At 49.0% G+C, this 22,179-nt stretch overlaps 1 protein-coding gene across 2 annotated transcripts in view; it reads right to left on the bottom strand.

Annotated features, from left to right (window-relative positions):
* Positions 1-22,179, bottom strand: part of Fstl4 (follistatin like 4) — a 69,947-nt gene that overhangs the window by 30,185 nt on the left and 17,583 nt on the right. For both annotated transcript variants that reach the window (XM_090321140.1, XM_090321139.1), the window contains exon 3: positions 5-171. In XM_090321140.1, coding sequence (XP_090177266.1) covers positions 5-171 — 167 coding nt within the window. The remainder of the gene's footprint in view (positions 1-4; positions 172-22,179) is intronic.

Here is a 22,179-nt window from a genome sequence, read left to right on the forward strand (position 1 = left end):
TTACATTGATGTCTTCCAGTTCCAGAAAGTTCAAGGTGAGTCCGTTGCGCTTCCATATGATTGGGGGCCTCAGGTGTCCCCGGATAGTGCAGCTAAGCACTGTGCTCAGCCCCACGGTCACTGTGGTCACACTGACCCTGTCCTCCGGGGCCAGGCTGAGCTGGACCACCTCTGCAAGAGAAAAGGAGCAGCCATTCAGGTACGAGGGGGGGGCTTCATGCCTCCTGAAAACCATGTAGTATCTATTTGTTTATTTTACTCAGTCCTGGGCCTTGAACTTAGGGCCTGGATGCAGCCCCTGAGCTTCTTTTACTCAAGGCTGACAATCTACCACTTGAGCCACAGCTCTGCTTCCCGTTTTCTGGTGTAGTTCCTCAGAGTTGTAAGAGTCTCACGGACTTTCCTGCCCAGGCTGGCTTTGAACCTTGATCCTCAGATTTCAGCCGCCTGAGTAGCTAGGATTACAGGTGTGAGCTACCAGTCCCTGGCCTGGAAATTGTTTATAATGTACTCACTACATACACAGATGGATACTTTTTTTGGGGGGGTGGTGGTGGAGATGGGTCATCACTTAAGTCTCATGTCCAAAAGGCTCAAATGTGAGCCCAAACCAGGCCAGAGACATAGTTAAGGTACAGGAAAATCTGCTAAAGTTTTGGGTGCAGTTAGGAATACTGGCTGGGAGGACCAGAGGGCCATCAGACAGAGACAGCAGGGAGTCAGCTGTGGGGTACACTGCTCACAGACCCTCCTCCCCACCTCCCGCCAGCCTGATGAAGTTGAAGCCCTGCGAAGTTCAGTCAAGGTCTGCTGGTGAGCCGACAGGAGTCTTGTCTGGCTCAGGCTACTTAAAGGTTGTACTGTCTGAAGTCCGGGGAATGCACCGGCTGACCTTTGCAAGTTTTGTTTCTGTCTGAAGAGTCACTGAACTCAGATCAGGGGGTTTTGTTGTGTGACTATGCACTGTGGCCTTTCAGGGTTTTTTTGTTTTTGAAGGGACACTTCAGGCTGGCCAAATTAAGAATCCCTACCATGTTCTACTTGGTTCGTGGCATTAAGACTGGACCTATTCTTTAGGCAAATGAGAAGGGTTCTAAAATATCACTGTGCCATCCCAGGCTTTCCACGATTCTCAGAATCTGTAAAAAAGTAATCAAATCCTGGCTGTTCAGATGCAAAATGAGATCAGGACTGTAGGGGTCAGTTAACAGCCCGCTGATTGTCTAGGTCATTTTGCTCATGTCCCCAAATCTGCCCATTCAAGCATCTTGGGGCAGCAGGCAGAGGTGGCATGAGGTGAAGAGACAGGTAGGTGTTAGGGGTCTGGGTATATTCTGGGGTGCAGAGTTGCCCTGGGATGGGGGTGGTCTTGTCAGGTGCATCCTCCAAACCCTTTGGGATAAAGCTCATCGTGGCTGGGGGAGGGAGGAAGAGGAGATGAGCAGCAGGGGAAGCAGATGCCCCATCTCTTGAGTCAGGCAGTTTGTTACTCGGGGCACTGGCTCTCTGTGGCGACCCTGACCCTGTTGCTTTGCAGATTCAGAGACAGGGAGGGCGAGCGTGGATTTGCCAAAAAATCCTTTCGGTCCCACTGAACCCCGGGACAGGCTTGCCCTCAGAGCCCACCTCAGAGATGGACAGAGGTAGCCTTCCTCATCGGATACCCACTGCCCTCTGGAAGCAACAAGGGAAGGATGGAAGGCCCCTCGTGCCCCAGGAGATTGTGGGAATAAGAGTATAAACGCGCAGGGATGGGGAACCAGGAAGCATGCTGAAGGATGCTGCGCCCCTCTGACTTGTGGCCAGTGGGTGCCTTGAGTATCTCTGCACTTTAGGGCTTCTGCAGGAGACAGCCTTAGGCCCCTAGGGGGTGCTCGTGGCTCTGAAGGAAATCCAATTTGAGTAAAAAGACTTCATTGTGAGTCCAGGCTTGGAGCTCAGATCCACAGCACTCCAAGCTCTTGGTTCAGTGGCCTGCAGGTCCAGAGTGGGGCATGGTGGGGGGAGCAGCAGAGCAGGCTCCCTCAGAAGCCAGCCTGAAAGGCAGATGGTGGTGAGGTAGAAGATGGACACAAAACAAAACAAAACAACACAACTCAGCAACCAAGCAAGGCATTAACGTTCACGGAACAGCTGGAAGCCTGCATGTCCCTCGAGCTGGCTGGGACAACCACTTGGGGACACCCTTCCTGGTTGAATTCCCCATCATTTGTATGTATGGAGACGTACAACTTTGTGCAAGGAAAACTCACGCCAAAATTAGGATTCGTGCCTACCGCCAGAACCATCGTAATTCTGCTCCTGTCAGCTACACAAATATTAACCAAACAGCAAATATTTGGATCATTTAAAGTTTAATGAAATGAATGTTTTATTGGATTTAATTCGTGTCAATATTCCCCAGCCCCTTTTAAAATTCAGAAGAGATTTATAAGCTACTGAACCCTCGCTTCTCGCCCACATTCCATTAGTTACAGTTCAGCAAAGCCCTCCCCAGCAGGCTTGGTTCCCCTGCTAAGTGGCAAACCTGAGACTCACTGGCCTCTTAGGGCAGGTTGGGTCTCCAGGAGGCAGGAGGACATTGCTGGCCTCTGATGCTGACAAGCTGAATAGCCTTGGGCATGTCCCTTCCTGTTTCCAAGATGTTAATTAATTACTTAATTGCCTGTTCTGGGGCTTGAACTCAGGGCCTGAGCCGTCCCCGAGCTTCATTTGCTCCAGATTAGCCGTCTACTACTTGAGCAACAGCACCACTTTCAGTCTTGTCTGAGTTTAGTGGAGAGAAGAGTCATGGACTTTCCTATCTGGGCCTGGCAGAAAACAACTCAGCCTGAAACTGGAGGAAAGAGATGGCAAGGCTGCCTGGCACTCAGTCTGGTAAGGGGTCAGTGGGAGAGCTTAGCCAGAGATGGATGCCAGGGCTGGGGCAAGAAGGTATCTAGTGAAAGAGGCCAGAGTTGTTAGGAAAGGTCTGGGCAGCTGCCAGGGAGTTTGTCTGGCACTGTTGGGACAGAGCCCATGGAGTGACATCTTTGCTGTGAGATTGGCATGGGAAGAGAGTAAGGGTGGGGGTGAGGGGTTGCTGGGATACATGTCTTGGGTTGTGTGGCATAGTGGACTTCTTGATTCCTGCCTAGAGGGTGGGTGGGGGGTCTCACCTCATTGACTGTCATGTCAGTGTGGGTGGTTAGCGAGAAATTGACCTTCTGAGGACACTAGACAAGCACTGGGTCCTCATAGAAGACTCCCAGGCAAGGCAATTGGGGACTCAGCATGTACCTGGCAGGCAGACTGAGGCCAAGATGTCCTCTAGGCCCCAAGACCCAAGGGGCCTTGGTTTGGTGGGGCACACATCATCGGCACCCCAGGCACCAGCCCCCCAGCTTTCTACCTGCGTACTTGGAGGCTGGAGTGAGATGGTTCCTCTCATGACTTTCTCTCTTCCCTTTCCTCTTGGGCATTATTTCTTAGTCTGAACTTGAACTTGACGAGACGCTCATACGCCTGTTGGCACCCACTCAGACAGGGACTCGAATGCTTCATAGCCAGAGAAATTAAATTTATCCAATTCTTGTCAAGCTGATGTGAGTTTTCTTGTGGCCAAAATGTGCTAATGGAACACATTTCTACCTAGCTATCTGCTATTTTTCAAATGATGCTCTTTGGTATAAAGGCCCTGTCAATAGCTCAAACACTCTGCTTGTGTGTCAAGATTTCTTTTTTTTCTTGGACCTCGAGGCTTGAAGGGCAAATCAAGACTGTGGGATGAGAGTTCAGGGAGACCCATGGCAAACACAGATCTGTGGACCTACAGGTTTTCCTTATACATTCTTCTGCCAAAATGGACCTTTCTGGGTTTTTTTTTGCTGGTTTACTGGAGATAAAGAGTCTCATAGACTTTGGTGCCTAGGCTGGCTTTGAACCATGATCCTCAGATCTCAGTCTCCTGAGTAGCTACGATGACAGGCGTGAGCCACCAGTGCTTGGCTAGGGCATGCCATCTTGACAGCATGCTTTGAGCACTAGGGTACAGCCAGCCTGCCACAGGTGATGTCTGGACCAGCCACACCAAGGCCCTTGTAGGCACCTCAAACTCCCCCTTTCCTCTCGTACAATCTGTTTCCATTTTCCTGCTGCTGTCAGAGTTCCTCTTGCTTGCCTCATTCTGGAGATGGCAATAAACTTATTAGTTAATTACCTGCAGGTCTGTGGGTAATTTCCTTTTGCAGTTGCCTTATTTGCTTGGTGTTACTTCAAGCTTTATTACAGCTTGGTTATGAAGTTGTGCTCTCTGGTGTAAACAAACATCTTTGTTAGCTGCGTGAAAATAAAGACCTGATCTCTCTCTGCTCTTTCTCCCTCTTCCTCTTTCTTTCTTTCTTCCTTTTTATTTCCTTTTCTTCCCTTCCTTATTTCCTCCCTTCTCTCCCTTTCTTCCTTTCTCCCTTGTCTTCTTTCTTCCATCCTTCCCCCTCTCCTTTCCTTTCCCCGCTCCCTCTCTTTCTTCCTCCCATCTTCCCCTTTCTTTTTTCTCTAACTTCCATCATTTTCGTTTGTGTTGATATTACAGCTTGAGCTTAAGGTCTGAGTGCTGTTCCTTAACTTTCTCAAGGTTGGTGATCTACCACTTAAGCCACAATTCTACTTTAGGCTTTTTGGTAGCTAGTTGGAGATGGGAGACTCACAAACTTTCCTGTCTGGGCAGACTGAGCAGCTAGGATTACAGGCGTGAGCCACCAGCTCTCTGCTTCCATCTCAGGTTTTTTGATCTGCAATGTAGATCAGAGTTACTCCCTTGGTCTCCTGAGAGATCATTTCTAAGCTGTGGTATGCTTGTGACTTGGAGTCTTGGGTTAGGAAGAGCTGCCAAGAAGCAGAGTCCCCACATTCTGTCACCCCCACCTTCACCTCCAGCTCAAGCACAGCCATCATTCACATATGCAGAGGGAGAAGCCACTGGGTCCTGACAGAACATGAATAAATATAACTTGCTTTCTGTTTAATTATTCACCCTTCCAAGAGGCTAAGCCATGGCCATGATTTGTAAACAGGTACCGGCAGTACTCTTCTGAGAGCAGCGAACAATCATTTTTGATTCCAGTTTCCTGACTGAGGGCCGCTAGGCCCTTAGAGCTTCTGCCAACTTCCTTCTTTCAAAGAAATCTGGCCCATGGCCTCCATGCCTGAGGACCTGCTGGGACGAGCTGCTCTCCGCTGTGGGGTACTCTGTGATGTTCTGATATGGGGGGGGGGGTTCCTCCTTCTGAAAAGCCATAGCTTTATTCCTGGGCTAGGGGTGGCCCAGAAAGGCCTGGCTGTTGGGAGGGTTTGCTTTAGACTTTGGTGGAAGGGTTTGGGGGGGGTCACAGGCTGGGCCTTGAGGTGATGGTTTGAGGAGGTTGGATGGAGGCTGGCAGAGAGTTTGGGGTTCATTTTATGCAAAGCCACTGTAGAGTTTTATGCAAAATGCTCCAATTTACATTTAGAAAAAAAAAAAAACCCAAGCCATTTTTGGTGTCAGTAGGGTATGAGCTCAGGGCCTCCCTGTTGCTAGGCAGGTATTTTACCACTTGGAGTCACACCCCAGCCCTTTCGCTTAATTAAAAAGAAATATAAAGAATCTCACACATTTTGCCTTGGCTGGCTTTCCCCAGACTCCCCAGCCAGCCCAGAGGGGAAGAAGGGACAGCGGCCTGTGGTTGTATGGAGGCAGCTGGGTCCAGAGGCTGGGGGGAGCGGGGGGGGGGGGCTCACAGGTGCAGAGGGGCAGGCTGGCCTGGGACATCTGGTGGCATTGGAGCTCACCGATGATTGGCTGAGAAGGGGAACTGAGGGAGAGACGGGAATCAAGAAGGAATACTGGGTTTGGGAAAGGTGTTGGTTCTGTTTGTTCAAGGACTGAGGGAGAGAAAGCTGAAACTGTGAAATACGGAGCTGTGATGGGGACACTGAGGGACGTCTGAAGACGTGGGTCACGTGGGTCAAGGAGGGGTTAAGAGCTCTCCTTGATAGGGAGGACTGAGATTTGGCCATGAGTTTGGCAACTCAGGGCCCATCTGGGACTTCTAAAGTTGTATCGAAGCACCAGAGGAAAGAACCATCTTTGGGAAGGGCTGAAGAGGACGGAGGTGGGGACAGGAGAGGAGAAGTTCTTTGGAAGTATTGTGTTGTGGCAGAGACAGAGAAATGGGATGGTAGGTAAAAGTTCAAGGGTGATGGCACTAAGGTTTGAACTCAAGGACTGAAGCTTGCTAGACTCTAGCACCAAAGTCATAGCCCCAGCTCCTATTTGCTTTAACTATTTTTCAGATAGAATCTTGCTTTTTTCCCCCCCTTCTTTCCAGGCTAGCCTGGACTGTAGTCCCCCTACTTAAGCTTTCCCAGTTGCTCAGATTCCTGATCCCCACCTTTCCTCATGAGCAATTGTGTGTGGTTCCATTTCTTTTCTTTTTAAGGAGCGAAGTTTTGCATGCCACTGGGAACATTTGAACAGGGGCAAGTTTGTGATTGTAAAGAAAAAAAAAAAAAGAGGAAAAGTGAGGAGTTTTGGCAGAAAAAAAAAAAAATCTCTGAGCAGGTGGGTGGGGAGGTGAGAGGGTAACCGGAAGCTGGGCTGCTAATGGAGAGATACTGGGAACAGAAGGTGGGTGGAGGAGTATGGGTGGAAACAGAGACAGGAGAAAGTGGATGGGGTGGTGGGAGGATTAGGCAAGACCCCTTGGCATCCGGTGGAATGGTTCTTCATAAAAAGGGAGTTTGGGCTCCCAGGAAACATTAGAGAAAGGCCCTGGGGTTATTTTTGACTCTCTCAATTGGAGGAGGAAGTGTTTTCTTTCTGGCATCTTCTAGTGTGTGTGCATGTAGGATGGGAGTCCTGCGAATAATGTTCTAATGCATATAGATACAAAGAATCCACCCCGTGGCACCCCCCCATCCCACTACGAAGACTTTGGCACCCCAGAGTAACTGTGGTGAAGGCCAACAACCAAGATGGGGCGGCTCACGAATGGGGCTTGATTATCCCCGGCATAAACGCACCTCTCATTTGCCCAAAGTGACTGTGGTTCTCTTAGGCAGAAATGCTTGCAGCATGGGCTTTCCTGTTCTGGAGATGACACCGTGGAAAGGTGGTCATTTGTCACCTTATTTGCAAGGACAAACCTTCCCCTGCAGGCAGCAGGCCTTGGAAAGCCTTCGCCTGCTGGGCCTGGTAGAATCCAGGACCCCATGCAGGCAGCTGACTGGGGCAGGGGTGACCTGGAGACAGGGATGCTACCATCACTCAGGGTTTGACACAGACAAATCGGTTCCTTCGTCTTGGCTGGAACCATTCCTGCGTGGGGTGAGACACAGGGCTGTGATGTTTTGAATATGGAGGGGTGTGTGTGAGAAATCTCTTTTCCTTGCCTGGGGGTGTCTGTCTCTTTCTGTCTTGGTATAAGTTCTTTATATGTATCTGTCAATGAGAAGCCCCTATAATGGATGCTTTGTCCAAGGAAAAGTCTTGCGAAGAAAAAGAAGACCCCCTGGCTTCCTCTCCAGACATGTCTCTGCCATCTGTCAGTTGGGAAAGCTCCCCATCTTGACCCCATAGCATATAGCTGCTGGACAGTATGGCAGCTTGCCTTAGGAGGCGCATGGGGGAGGCTGTGTGGATAGTCCAGTGGAGGGATGAATGAGTCCCTTCTACCCATCTTTACAATCACAGCCAAACTGCCTCCAACTCCAGTGACCCCTCTGTTTGGGGTCAGGACCCCATAACCTTCTGGAAGGTAGGAAGTGACTTCCTGGGCATTCCCACGGAGCAGCTGTCTTCTCAGCCTCACAGATCCCACCTGCCTCAAGCCAAAGGGAACTCTTGGCTATTCTCTCAATGCATCCTGGGCATTCTCATGCTTCCTGTGGTCTGTGCTGGCACCCTCCCCCCTCAAGGAGCTCAGCACGATGCAAATATGCCTTCACATTATCAACTCATAGCTGGAGAACTGGTGGAAAACTCGTGCAAACGTTCTAGGCTTTGCTTACATCTCTGCTCTGCCCATACCACCCACCTCCTGTCCTGTGGGAGAAGCCAATATGGCAAGTGGCCTAGACTCTAGGAAGGAAACTCTGGATTGGCATGAGCAGTGAACAACTCCCATCCTCTCACCCCAACTATCTCATATAGGTCAATTATCTTTGGGGGAGTAGCTGCAGTCCACAGGCAGGGGGTGCTGGCTCCACCCCTCCAGGAGCTCATAGAGTCCCTGCAGGCCTGGCTGTCCCTGTCAGATGCCTCTGGGTAGGATCTGCCTCCATTTTGGAGGACAGGAAAATCAGGAGGCCCAGAGAGCAACAGTGGCAGGACTAACACTCCAGGAGGATTTGGGACTGAATGTTGTCACTAATGTCCCTGCCCAACTGTGGACTTCCAGGCCACAGAGGACAGATTCTTCTTGGTGTCCTGAGTTCTGCTGGTTGGTGTAGGATGGAATGCCTGCCTTATGGGCCAGGAACAATACAGGGGTCCCTGCATGCTAGGGGTGATGGTGGGGAGAAGCTGGTGCAGAAGTTGGGTGGTGACAGGTGGCTCTCTCATCGGGAGGTCTGCCCTCCTGGGGTGCTCAGGCTACATTGGAGGCAGAACCCCCACACTGGGGCCTGGCAGGGGAAGTGGCATCAGTCCCAGGCTTCATTTCTTGTTTATACATTGAAGAGACTCCCCCCCCCCCCGAAAAAAAAAAACCCAGAACAAAACAAAAAAAACCCAGGTTCTTGCTCAGGCTGAAGGACCCCTGGGGTATGGAATACAATTACTCAGTGGGGTCTAGGGCAGTGAATAGCTCTGGCTGCTTTATAAACACTGAGCACATCAACCAGCCAGGCAGACACCCCTACCACCTGCCTACCTTCATGGCCTGTCTCCAGACGCCCCTGCTTTCTCCCTCCTCAGGTACCCAGGTGCATCGGATTCATATCCACCTGCCTGAAGCCCTGCCCAGTGCAGCTCCATCTGTGCCCTGGAGGCACTGCCTCAACCTCCCTTTGCTCTCTTCCCCCAGGCCCAGGCCAGTAGCTAGGCTTTTCTCTCCCAGATCCTGATGCCAGCTGCTTTTGTTCCCCCAACCCCCCCCCCCCGCATTGAAATCATCTGCATGGGGGTTCTGGGAGGCTGCAGCTGGGAAAGTGACCTTAACCCAGGGGACTGCCACCTTGTCCAGCTTGATGGACCTGCCACGTGATTCTTCTGCAGGACAGCTTTGGGATCCTGGCATAGCTCTGGGAATCATTCATAGCCTCCAGCTCCTGCTGTTAAGCCCAAGGCTTCTGGGGTCCAGGTGGCTTCTGGTTAAACAGATAAGGCCTGACTGAAAAGCATCATCAACCCCAGTGACCAAGTGCCTGATGGGAGCCAGGCCCCAGGGGCAGCCGGAGGACACGGTGCTGGGGCAGCCTGGGTGCTCTGTGCTCTCCCTAGATGCCTTGTCTTGTCATTAACTCCAGTTCACCTTCCTGGATCCAGTCTCATTGTCCTTCCTAGTCCCTGCAGCCTCCTGTCCCCTGGTCCCCAGGGTTGAACACCTCCACCTCCTCCTATGCCTTTTGACTCAGCTGGTCTCAGGCCAGATCCTCTCCAAGGCCCCTTGCCCACAGGCACACACGATCTGGACATTCATCCTAACATATGGGGACAGTCTGGAGAAGGCCTGTGGCCTGCTTCCGTGTCCCAGCCCTGCACCATCTCACCCTCCAGGCCTTCTTCAGTCTTCCTAGGCTGGCCCTTAGCCATGCCACACCCCTCTTGCTTCCTTGGGTCAGATAAGCAAGACCCCCACAGGAGGCAGGGTGGGCTGAGAAATAAGCTCTGAATGGAGAGTGTGCCACGGTAGAAGCTGGCAGGGCTAAGGGCAGCAGGAAGTGTCTGCCAGGGTTCCAGCTGCCACCTAGCACGTGGCATGGGGCCTGGCACTCAGCCGATCCAACTAAACATTAGATGGATCAGAGGAGAATGAGCTTGGCAAGAGTGGAAGAGGAGAGAGATGAGCCTGTGGGGCCCAGGAGGGTTCTGCCAGGGGAGCAGCAGCGAGAGCTTGGGATCCTGGACCGAGGTATATGGTATGGAATGGGGCGTGTGAGTCACAGGTAACCTTCCCTCACCAGGCCTCTGGTACAGACCCCACGGAAGCAGCTGACCCCTGACCCCAACTCCTGTACAGTGCAGGGGCCTATGGCTGAGAGGTGATTTGACCACAGGTGAGTCAAGTGTTCTGTCTGAGCATTGAGGGTAAGACACATTCTCAGGGGCTCTTATTCTTTTCTTTTTTTTTCCTCCCTTTTTCTTTCTTTTCTTATTTTTGAAGTGGCCAGTGACTGGGATCCCCGATTTCTGCCTCCCCTCCATGCAATTGAGGATGACCGAATGACTCTGAGTAGAACCATGGATTCTCGAGTCCATGTGGGTGCCCTCCTAGGCACAAGTGCACATGGAGGGGACAGCCTGGTGGTTCCAGGATTGACAAATATAGCACCCGGCCATCTGTTACCACAGCATTGCTATTAGTCTCTTTCTAGGCAACATGAGCCCAACCACTATCAGCCAGATGGCGGAGAGCAAGAAGAACTGTGCAGCCCAAGTGTGTGTGTGTGTGTGTGTGTGTGTGTGTGTGTGTGTGTGTGTGTGTGTGTGTCTGCTTCCAGGAAAGTCGAGCCTGGAATTGTCACTATGACTCACATTTTGTTCCTGGATTCTCAGCCTTTGGGAAGGGCCTGGCCCCCTAGCTCCTCCCACAGGGACTGGAGTGGGCGGAGCATGGAAGTGGGAAGGTCCCCATCAGTCACCAGGGAGACAGGGAAGGCTCAAATCCTGTGCTCTCTCTATGCCTATAGCCTCTGCAGTCCCATTTCTCAGAATAGCCTTTTCTGGAACAGCAGTAGGAGAAGAACCAACAGTTTGTCTTGGGGGGAGGAGTGGAAAGGAGCAGAGAAAAGGAAGGAAAGAGGGGAAAGGAGAGGAGGCAAGAAGAGGAGAAAGCTGGTAGGGGTAGGTAAGCCGTTGGCTCTGGGTCAGGTCCGCTTCACTCTTCTAAGTACTGCAGATTGTGTCTGCAGTTAGCCACAAAGCCTCTCCCTGATCTGCTGGCTTAGGGGGACTGCAGGATCGAGCAACCCCTTCACTGGTAAGGGAAACCCTTCTGGAAAGCTAACCAGGAGGTAGGGCTGGCATGGCTGAGAAGCCAGATGCTTAATAGCATGGGTTGGGATGGGAGCTTGGGCTCCTACACACTGCATAGTTTCAGAGTTGGTAGGGGATGGCTGCAGTCCTAGCACCTGCACAGAGATGAGAAGTCCTTTGGGCACCTATAGGTGGATGGTTTTAGGCCAACTTCCAGACCTGTACCATCCCCTGTACCGCGGGACTGCCAGACAAGGCTGCTGGACCTAAGTCCTAGAGACTGAAGGCACAGATTATCTGTCTTTGGACTCCAGCTCCCACTTGGGCAAATTACTAGTGCAGGCCTCAGTTGCCTCTCCTCATCCTGAAACAAGAAGGAAGAGTGGCTGTGTTCTTTTCGAACTTTGGAAACCAGAGGCAAGAGCCTGTCAATTTTAGAGGAATGCCAGACACCTACAAAATCAGACCCCTCAGGTAAGCCTCTTCTGGGTTTCTCTGACAGTATACTTGCACAAAAGAGTAAAAAATGATGCCAAGCACCACATTTGTAAAAGTGAAAAGGTCAAGAACAACCATCAGGGATTGATTAAACAGTCAACGTTTTGGTCCCCAATAGAGTATCACACAGCTATTGGAAAGAACCAGGCGTATCGATCTGCTACTGACTTCAGAGATTCAAGAGAGAAAAGACAAGACGTGAAACAACATGTGGGAGTCTGACTGCAGGTCACAACAATACTTGAGTGGGTCTTTGCACACATAGGAAATAAAGTCTGTCGAATAGATCCAAGCCAATGGTCAGTAGTCATCTTCAGGTCTGACGAGAGTGGATAGGGAGATTTTGGAAGGGGTTATTTTTGACTTGTTTATTTGTAACTGTATAAGTTTAGCATATATTATTTTGAAACAACAAATATTTTAAAGAGAAAAAGAGAGAAAACCATCAGAGGTATTACTGTCTCAGGATCTCAGGGACAGTGGATGAGTTTTTTTGTTTTTTGTTTTGCCAGTTTTAAGGCTTGAACTCAGGGCCAGGGCACTGTCCCTGAGTTCTTTTGCTCAAGGCTAGAGATCTACCACTTTAAGCCAAGCTCCATTTCCAGTTTCCTGGTGGTTAATTGGAGATAAAGTCTAATGGACTTCCTGCCTGGGCTGGCTTTGAGCCAGATCCTCAGATCTCAGCCTCCTGAGTAGCTAGGATTACAGGTGTGAGCCACAGGTACTCAGCCTAGATAAGTTCTTAAAAACTCAATAGAGGGGCCGGGAGTTTGGCCTAGTGGTAGAGTGCCTGCCTAGCGTGCACGAAGACCCAGGTTCGATTCCTCGGTACCACATACATAGGAAAAAGCCGGAAGTGGTGCTGAGGCTCAAGCGGTAGAGCTCTAGCCTTGAGAAAGTCCAAGGACAGTGCTCAAGCCCTGAGCTTAAGCCCAGGACTGGCTAAAATAAATAAATAAATAAATAAAAATAAAATCATGCTCTGTTGGGGCCTGACCTCCATCTCTGAGGCCTGGTTCTGGCTCAGCGGCAATTAAAGGGCTTTGACCAGGCATTCACTCCTTGCATACCTCTCTTAAGGCATCTCTGTGTACTTGACTCGATTGAACCCCCTGCAGCTTCGCGGGTCTGGAAGCAGCGCAGGTCTCGTGCGCTTTCCCGCACCTGTCCTGCCCAGTACCTGAAAGCCCCACCCAGACCCTTAGTGGTAGCATGGTGGCCCTCTTCTATTGGCCAGCTTCCCAGTTCCCACCTTCTCCTACCCCAACAGTATATAACTAATTGTCTGACGTAATAAAGGGAAGAGAGAACAGCAGATCAGATCAGCAGAGATCAGCAGAGAGATCTCATGCGCTTTCATGGTTAACACTGCTTCTGACTCAGCGTGGTTTTTTCTTCCCCGGTAATTGGGGGAGGGCTGGGTCATCGATACTTACCATCTCACGCGGCTTCCGGGGGACTACAGGCTGGCCCTGTGTGTCCCTCCCCGTTCCTGAGTTGCTGCCCCAGAGAGAAGCAACAATGCTCCTTTGGCTTCTGCTTGATGCTTTCAGATTCAACCCCCTTGCCCCAATCCATTGAACAGGTCTGCTGGACCTGTTAATCCCTTTTGCCTTTGAGCTGACCTTGAAGATCTGGTATGTTCTATGAGGCACTTAGTGTACCCTCTCTTTTCTCACTAGGTTGCTATTTGCAGAGTTGATTGTATCTCAGACTTGTTCTGAATATTGGCTTGGTGAACACTGAGCTTGTAACCCTGACTGACGGAAGAGGCCTGGAACTTGATGGTGCCCAGCGCCAATTACCAACTTCTGGATGGAAACCTCCATGCCCACACACCTGCTCTGCTTTCTCCTTCCCTCTCTAGGCTTTTTAACTCGGGTTGATCTTTCCTGATAGCCCCTAACTCAGTACAATGCATGAGCCCCCCACTGCCCTTCCTGCAGGGGGTTCTGCCTCATTATCTCCATCATCCAACATGGAGATGGGGAAAATGAACACAGCTACTCTCGTGGTGATTTAACAACGGATGCTTTAATGATGTATTGAAAATGAACACTGACCCCGGGGGAAGAGGTGCTAAGCGGATACTTTAAAAGTACGCCATCCATTCCGTGCGATGGGCTCTCCTTAAATCATTGTGTTGTCGTTTTTATGACACCGATCTCACTATTGAGGCTACGGGACTGTGAAATGTCATATAAAAAAAAAGCCAATAAGAAAAAAATAAAATTAAGTTGTGACGAGCGTGCATTAGCATTTCAAAAAATGTTCACTTGTATTGTGCTATTATTTTGTGTCTGTCAAGGGGGCACGGGGATTCTGTCCTCTCATAAAGAGACTGTGTATGAGCACTCTGTTCCCTCCCTCTGAGGGGAGGGTCTGACTCTGCTGTTTCCGGTGATGAGGAGGAGACTGGGAATCTATGAGGGGCAACTATTCCCACCTCTTCTCCCCTACCTGCCAACCTGTAACCTGTCCTTATCCCCACCCCCAACATTACCTAAGGCCCAGAGCCACTTTAATTGCTCCGGTTGAGTAGGTATTGTGGTTTCGATCTTAAAAATTCTCCCATCATCTCATGTGTTAAAGGTTTAACTGGCAGCCTGTGGGAGGTGTGCTGAGACCTAATGGAGGTGGGGCCTTGTGGAAGGAAGTTATGTCATTGGCGAGTGTCCACAGAAGGGGACTAGAGACCTTCCTTTCTTTGCTTCTTGGCTGCCAGGAGATAAACAGGTTTTCTCTACTTGTACTCCTGCCACAACATACTGGGTCTCTACAGGCCCAAATCTCTGAAACAGTGAGCCAAAAGAGAGTTTTCTACCTTTTTTTTTTTGCCAATCCTGGGCTTAAGCTCAGGGCCTAAGCACTGTCCTTGGACTTTCTCAAGGCTAGAGCTCTATCACTTGAGCCTCAGCACCATTTTTGGCTTTTTTCTATGTATGTGGTACTGAGGAATCGAACCCGGGTCTTCGTGCATGCTAGGCAAGCACGCTACTACTAGGCCAAACTCCTGGCCCCAGTTTTCTACCCTTTAAGTTGACTCCCCTGACACCCAGTTATGGAAAGGTGAATGGTATGGGAAGTGTGATAGCTATGCCTTGTGGAAAGGATGAATTTACTGATTTATACCCAATCTTTAGGATTGGGTAGCCTTTGGAGATCTCTGCTCTCTTCCCTGGAGCTTAGTGCATTGGTCTTCCAAGAGTTGAGTCCGTGCCAATTTAGAGTCCAGATGGAGCTGCTTCAGGAACTCAGCAGGAGGCCTGGGCTAAGGTGACCCATGCAAGGGCCAGGGCCACAAGAGACCTGATAAGCCTGCAGGAGTCCTGGTGTCCAGAGTAACTGTGGGAATGAATTCGTTGGAGATGAATGACCATGTAGAGTCCCTTGTAGGGGATTACACTAAATCCCTGAGATGTAGTACTTCTCTGGAACTTTCCAGAAGGGTGGCTTACTCTTCAGTACCTACCAATTTAGTGCAATTTCACCATATTCTACAGTGGGATGTGCCGCAAATAGCACTCAGATCGCAGAATCTATTTTCATTTGAGGTCTCTGCTAGCTTCTGCAGTCTTGATTTAAGGAAGCACCAGATTCAGCGTGCAAGGGGGCCACCAGGATGGGGCAGGGTGGGGTGTGGAGAAGCGTACGTCTGCTCTAAAATTACTGCCAGGAGTAAATAGAATGATGATGATGATGATGATGATGACGATTTCTTCCTTCTTCTATTCTTTTTGCCAGTCCCAGAACTTAAACTCTAGACGCTGTCCCTGAGATTTTTTTTTCCCCCCAAGTTCTACTTCAGGCTTTTTGGTGATGAACTGGAGATAAGAGTCTCATGAACCACAATCTTCAGATCTCAGCCTTCTGAGTAGCTAGGATTGCAGGCGGGAGTCACTGGTACCCAACATTCTTCTTTTTAAACATCAAATGTAGTTGGCATCAAAAGTTCAGCAAGTGAGATTCTGTTCTGAATCAAATTTCATCCTTAATGAGATACAACGTCCCTTCTGTTCTCCATAACAGAGACCTTGAGACTTTTTATTAGAGAGATAAAACTTTTTCTTTGCCATTTGCATGTTTCTTAATAAGAGCCTGAATCATAACCTGAATTTTTATGTAACTAATTACAACTACGACTTGAGCATGAAAGATTTATCTAATCAGAAGAGAAATGACCTGTGCTACCTCTGGGCAGGTGGGGAGGTTTGGCTGCATAAGGAAGTTAATCAGTTTTTTAGGACATACAAAAGGCACCTGCATGATTCTGGCTCAAATAGCCAGTGATGGAGGGAGGGAGAGAGGGACGCTTTGGATATCCTCCTGGGATGTGTCCCCACCCAGCTGCCTTTTCCTCTTCCATCATTTCCTCCTCCACCTTTGGCCATAGGGCAAAACAAACATTCTTCCAAAATAATATCCCCATCTCATTGTCCCAAGGCGGACTGGCTGACAACAGCTTCAAGGAAGCCATGCTGCCACGAGATGGGTAAATGGGGGAACCAAAGGCATCTCAAGAAAAGAAGGGGTCAAATTGACATAGAAATGCCAGTTCCTTGGATCCTTAAAGTTGTTCCTCAGCTGAAGACAAGTACTGAGCTGGGTGCTGGTAGCTTATGCTGGGAGCTGAGATCTGAGGATCATGGTTTGAATCCAGCCCTGGAAGACAAATCTATGAGACTCTTATTTCTTGTTAAGGAAGAGGATGAGGAGGAGGACGAGGAGGAGGAGGAAGAGGAAGAGGAAGAAAAAGAAGCAGCAGCACTTGAGCTGTGGCTCAAGTGATAAGAGCACCAGCTTGGAGCAAAACAAAACAAAACAAAACACTAAGGGACAGAGCCCAGGCCCCAAGTTCAAGCCTTAGAAATAGAACAAACAAACAAACAAATGGGCTGAAAATCAACCTGGCCAATTCTTGAAGCCACAATGGTGGAATGAATGCTGTTCTAGCAGCAATGGTTCATGAACATCACAGGCCTTGAGTGGCAGCAAAGCAGGCTTGATGGAGAGCAAAAGAAAGCAGGCGTGCGCACGCAGGGGGCTGCAGTGTGTGTTTGGCTACACAATCGTTTTGTGGGGGCCTAAAGACAGATTAATGTACACAGGCCTTGTTCATTTACTCCGCCATAATGTTTAATCATTTAGTTTTGCAAGAGTTCTCAGATCTTTTAATCATTCGAATATTCTTATTGCAACATATTACAAAGCTGTTAGTTCAATTCAATTAAAAAGTGTCATCTGAAAGTAATTTATTCTATGGGTGTCATTAAGTGGGCACCCCAGATATGTCTGTTGTTGAGAGGAATAATAACTCTTTGATTTTTTTATCCGTATAGAAGTGAACATGCTTCATTAGCCCTAAGGGAGATGCCACAAGTGGTGACAGTTTGCTGGCATCTAGGTGACAGCAGGTCTGTGACTGTTTCCCCAGAATTGGTACCCAGACGGCAAAGAGAATATGAGAACTTGAACCAGCTGCTTGTTCTTGTAAATCTCAGGTGTCCCAGGAAATCCAGTTCGACTTCTGCTCCTGATATCTGTCATAGGGCAGTCTTTTGGTTCCTGTCCTGCTGCCTGTCATGGCAAAGTGCAGGCTCTGGGAGCCACCCAATGCCATCTATTGGGAAAGCGTCTGTCCATACCATGCTAGGAGAAAGCTTAGGCCCTTGTCCCTGTTCTAATCAATTCGCTTGAATCTTTTTTTTGCTAGTCCTGGGGCTTAAACTCAGGGCTTTGGCATTGCCTTGAGCTTCTTTTGCTCAAGGCTGGCATTCTATCACTAAGCCACTTTCCCATCCCTCTGCATGATTTTGAGACATTTCCTCTGTCTTCCCCAGACTGGGCCATGCATCCAATGTCCATTTCTTAGCAGCTTCATCAAACAGCAAGAAGGAAAAGGTGATGTTAAAAAAGCTCCCTGAACTCAATACATCTCTGTGCTACCATTTTGATTTGGTATGAACACGAAGCAGTTTGCCCTCTTTTGAATGTAAGGCCTCAAATTCTGGTTTGTGTTTCACACTGACAATGAGCATGTGTCAGTCCTAACATAATTCACTCAGGCAGGCTGCATCCCGTAGGTTGCTAATGACTACCATGGTGGAGACATCAGGTGAGGTTGAGGATGAATGGCACAAAGAAAGATGACCATATTGCAGTCACACTGTGGGCTCACTGGACCTCACTGTGGCTCACCAGAGCATGGGGCCTGTGACATCCCCCGAGCTGGGAGGGAGCAGATCAGGGTCTGGGGGGTGTGGTGTACAACAATGGCTTCTGGCCCCTGAGAACCTTCAAGGCTTACCTTATCTCAAAGCTGTGGAACCCCAGAAGGCTGAGGGAGAGGAAATAGCTGCCAGCGCTGGTGACTCATGCCTGTAACCCTAGCTACTCAGGAGACCGAGGTCAGAGGATGGCGGTTCAAAGTCAGGCCAGGCAGGAAAGTCTGTGACACTATTATCTCCAATGAACCACCAGTGATGCTGGGGCTTGAAGTGGTAGAGTGTTAGCATTGAGAGAAAAAGCTAAGGGACAGTGCCCAGGTCCTGAGTTCAAGGCCCATGACCAACAGCAACAACATAAAAAGAAGAAATAGCTACAAAAGTGCTGGTGACTGAGTCCTTCCTTGTCCCTTGGGTTCCTAACCCACTCTGGGTCAGTGGAGGAGTTTTGAGGAGTCAGGGACAGAGATCTGTGCCAAAATTGTACTGCCCTCTTCTTGCTCTTGTAGAAGGCCCTGGCTATTGATGTCTCACCCTTGAGGGAAAAAAGGTCTATTTGTGCTGTTTTGTAAGAGAAGAGCAATGAAAAAAAAAGGAGATTAAGTTTCTGAGCCATTAAAGGTATGAGTTTCTGAGCCATTAAAGGTATCTTCAAGTCCATCACCTGTTAACTTTGACTCTTGGCCACTTGCTTAATGTAGTTTCAAGAAAATAGCCAGCCATATTCCATCTGGTCCTATTTTGTACCAGTTACCATAAAAATGATTGAATATCAACCTCAAAGAGAAACTTGGGGGCTGGGCCAGACCAGCGGGGTTCAGTCTGCCATCAACTCACTCCAGCACACCCAACTGACTCTGGGAATTACTCAAATACAGTGACACAGAGGAGTTGGCTTCTCCAGCCCCTACGACATCACAGAAAGATAAACACACAGAAAGCTTGCCTGCAAGGACGGGGTATAATAGCTGCTAAGATGTATGGAGTGCCAACTGTGTGTGGCTGGCGTGGGTCTGTTACATAACTTGCATGGTTCAGTACAATATGCCAATGAGGGCCTTTGTGCTAACAACAACAACAACAACAACAACAACAACAACAACAACAGCAACAATGAATTCTGAGATGTTGATATCAGAGCCTGTATCCAATGTGAGTCCCTCAAAGTACCTTGGAGATATAAATAGATGTACATAGAATCCAAGGGCTTGGCCTGGGAGCATAGCTTAGCGGTAGAGTGTTCACCTAGCATGCACAAAACCCTGGGTTCAATTCCTCAGTGCCACATACACAGAAAAAGCCAGAAGTGATACTGTGGCCCAAATGGTAGAGTGCTAGCCTTGAGAAGGCTCAAGGCCCAGGCTGAGTTCAAGTCCCAGGACTGCCAAAAAAAACAATGTAATCTAAGGACTTGTATTGTATATGTGATCTTTAGGATCTTCATTCAATATTTACTCAGAAAATAGGAAAATAAAACATGGGGCTCTAGAAGGCACAGGGGGACGCCCAGTTAGCTATTTGAGTATCAGTAGGATGAATTGTCTACCTTCTCCATTTCACGAATGAGTCAATCGGGCTCTATGCAGTGGGTCAACCACTGGAATAAAGGGGTTGGATAGAGAAGTTAACACAGAAAAAAATCACAGAAAATGCTGGCAAAGAACAGCAGCAAGTCTGCCCAGAGCCATGCTGGGAGTACTGATTTAGTTTCGGGCCCACAGTATCGTGCGTCTCATTAAATTAATGTTGTTAATTTGAAGTTTATTGGCTTTGCTCTTTGTTTTTATTTCACTTATAAATTTGTTTTCACTTTGGGGTTGTAAATGGAGCTCTATGTATGAGGCTTGGGTACCCAGTGTTAGGTCTGTACGTATTTAATGAACATTGTGCTCAACATAATTTAGGTCGGTGGAGAGAAAAACCACATTTCGCCTTAAAGTGGGGTCTGCACATGACACCAAGATGGTCATATGACTTCTGTGAGTAAGTGGCTGTCACAGGCTCAAACTGAAGTGACCTGTTCTATGCATATTGACCCTCAGCCACCACTATGGCGTGACAGTAAGGTCCTGTTCTGAACTACAATTGTGGATTCACTTCAGCCAGTTTGCAGCTAGACTCAGGGGGAGGGAAGTGGGGCCCTTGGTGATGATGCCATGTATGTAACAGGGGGTGTGTCGCCCTCTGCTTGTCCTTCTGAACAGAGCTGTGAACTCAGGACCTCAAATTCTCTAGGCCAGTACTCTACCATTTGTGTCACATCACTCTGATATTTTGCCTTTAGATCTTTCTCTTTCCTTTTCTTTTTCCCTCCCTCCCTCCCTTCCTCTATCCTTGTCTCCCTTCCTTCTTTCCTTCCTTTTCCCTCTCTCCCTTCCAGATAGGGGGCCTCAGTTTCCAATTCTATAAAATGGAGGGAAAGTGGGAGAAAATCATGAGAAAGGGGATCAATGTCCAAGATGTAACGTACTCACTACCTGACGAATGTAACTGTAACCCCTCTATGCATTACTCCGACAATAAAAATAAAATAAAAACATTTATAGTTAAAAAATGTGTCTCCCAACAGAGTGTGAGGATTGAACATGGTGGGGCCAGGTTGTGCCAGGTAGGTGATGAACGACTGTCAGCCTGTATTGACAGAGGTGCTTCCAGATCTCCAAATTCGAGGAAGTTAAAAGGCTTCTGTTCAGATTTTGCCTTTCCGCCCCCCCTTGAAGAGATCCTGTTTCTATGGAGTCCCTTCTGGAGGCACATCCACCCACTACTGATTAATCACTATCTTAAAAAAATCAGTCTTGGGGGGAAAAAAAACCTTTCTCACTCACAGACTGAGGTTCAAAAGGGCTTAAGACAAACAATAAAACAAAGCATCTGGGATGGCTTCCTGCAGGTGGGGCATCTGGAGCTGGCCCTCTGTGTATATAATGATTTCTACTGGTTGAGATTTTGGACCCTAAGTGTCTGAAAACAAACTAATCACCCAATACTGTCTTTAGACTATAATTTCTGCATGTTTGGAGTGACTGGAGCAGTTTTAATTTCCCCCAAAGAAAAATCCAATTAAGGATGTTTCTTTTTTTTTTTTTTTCACTTGTGGGGCTTGACCTTAGGGTCTGGGAGATATCTCTGAGCTCCTTTTGCTCAAGGCTAGTGCTTTACCACTCTGAGCCACATTGACACTTCCAGTTTTCTGGTGGCTAATTGGAGATAAGAGTGTCATGGATTTTCTTGCCCAGGCTAGCTCTGAACAGCAATCCTCAGATCTCAGCCTCCTGAGTAGCTGGGATTATAGGCGTGAGGCACTGGCTATCTGGCTTCCATCACCTCATCTGTAAGATGAAAGAATAATGGGACATTTTGTTTGAGGACAGAACACAAAATATAAATTATTTTAGACCAGCAACTGGGTAGAGAGCAATGAATTACTTTTGTGGTTTGCTTGGCAGATGTTCTACTACCTAAGCCACATCTCAGTTCTTTGTGTTGCCTTCAGTTTAGATAAGATCTATGTTTCGCCTGAGTCTAGTCTTGGGACTTTAAAGCCTCCCTTCTCTGCCTCCCTTGTAACTGGGATTACAGTTGTATGCTATGTATGCTACCACACCTGAGCTTTAACACTCACTGACTGAACCAGTGTCTTAATCTCTCTTAGGCCAGAGCCCTGTGAGCCTGCAGGTACACGAGTGTCTTAGGGACAGGAGTTCCCAGGTGCCCCTTTTTGTCCATGGTGACCTCAGGACCAAGTGCCTGTCTCTTTCTGTCTGCTCACTAGATGAACTTCCTGATTGCTGACCCTGCTTATTTAAGAAGTGTTCCTAAGACCAAACAGCCAGTGCAGCCATAGTTGGCTTAAAGAGTTCCCTTAGTCCAGGTGTCAGGGCTCCACCATGAGCTACTCTTGACCAAGGCACTGGGGCCCTCAGCATGCTTGCCCTGCTGGGATAGAGCCTTGGGGGCAGGGGTGGAAGAGTAGTGGGGAGGGGCAGCTCCCTAAGCAGTTTCTGGTGCCTCTACCAACCCAAGTGGTGGCCCCTGTCAGGACACTAGGGCAGGAGACATCTGGGGTTATGGCACTGTGCTCTCCGGTCTGACCCTGCAGGCTGGGCTCCCGGAAGCACTAGGGCATGCAGGAGGCCCCTGGGGGAGGTGGTGCCCTGCAATCCAGGAGGCATTGTGGGGGCTGTGACCCCATGGGGGCCTGGGAGAAGCAAGGTCTGGAGCTCCAGGACACAGCAGGACGGAGCTGGAGATGAGGTCTCAGTATGGCCTTGGAGGGCCAGCTCTGAGCCCCCCCCCCCGTCC

This window comes from Megascapheus bottae, chromosome 29 (genome assembly GCF_031878675.1).
Source record: "Megascapheus bottae isolate mThoBot1 chromosome 29, mThoBot2.hap1, whole genome shotgun sequence".
Lineage (NCBI taxonomy): Eukaryota > Metazoa > Chordata > Mammalia > Rodentia > Geomyidae > Megascapheus > Megascapheus bottae.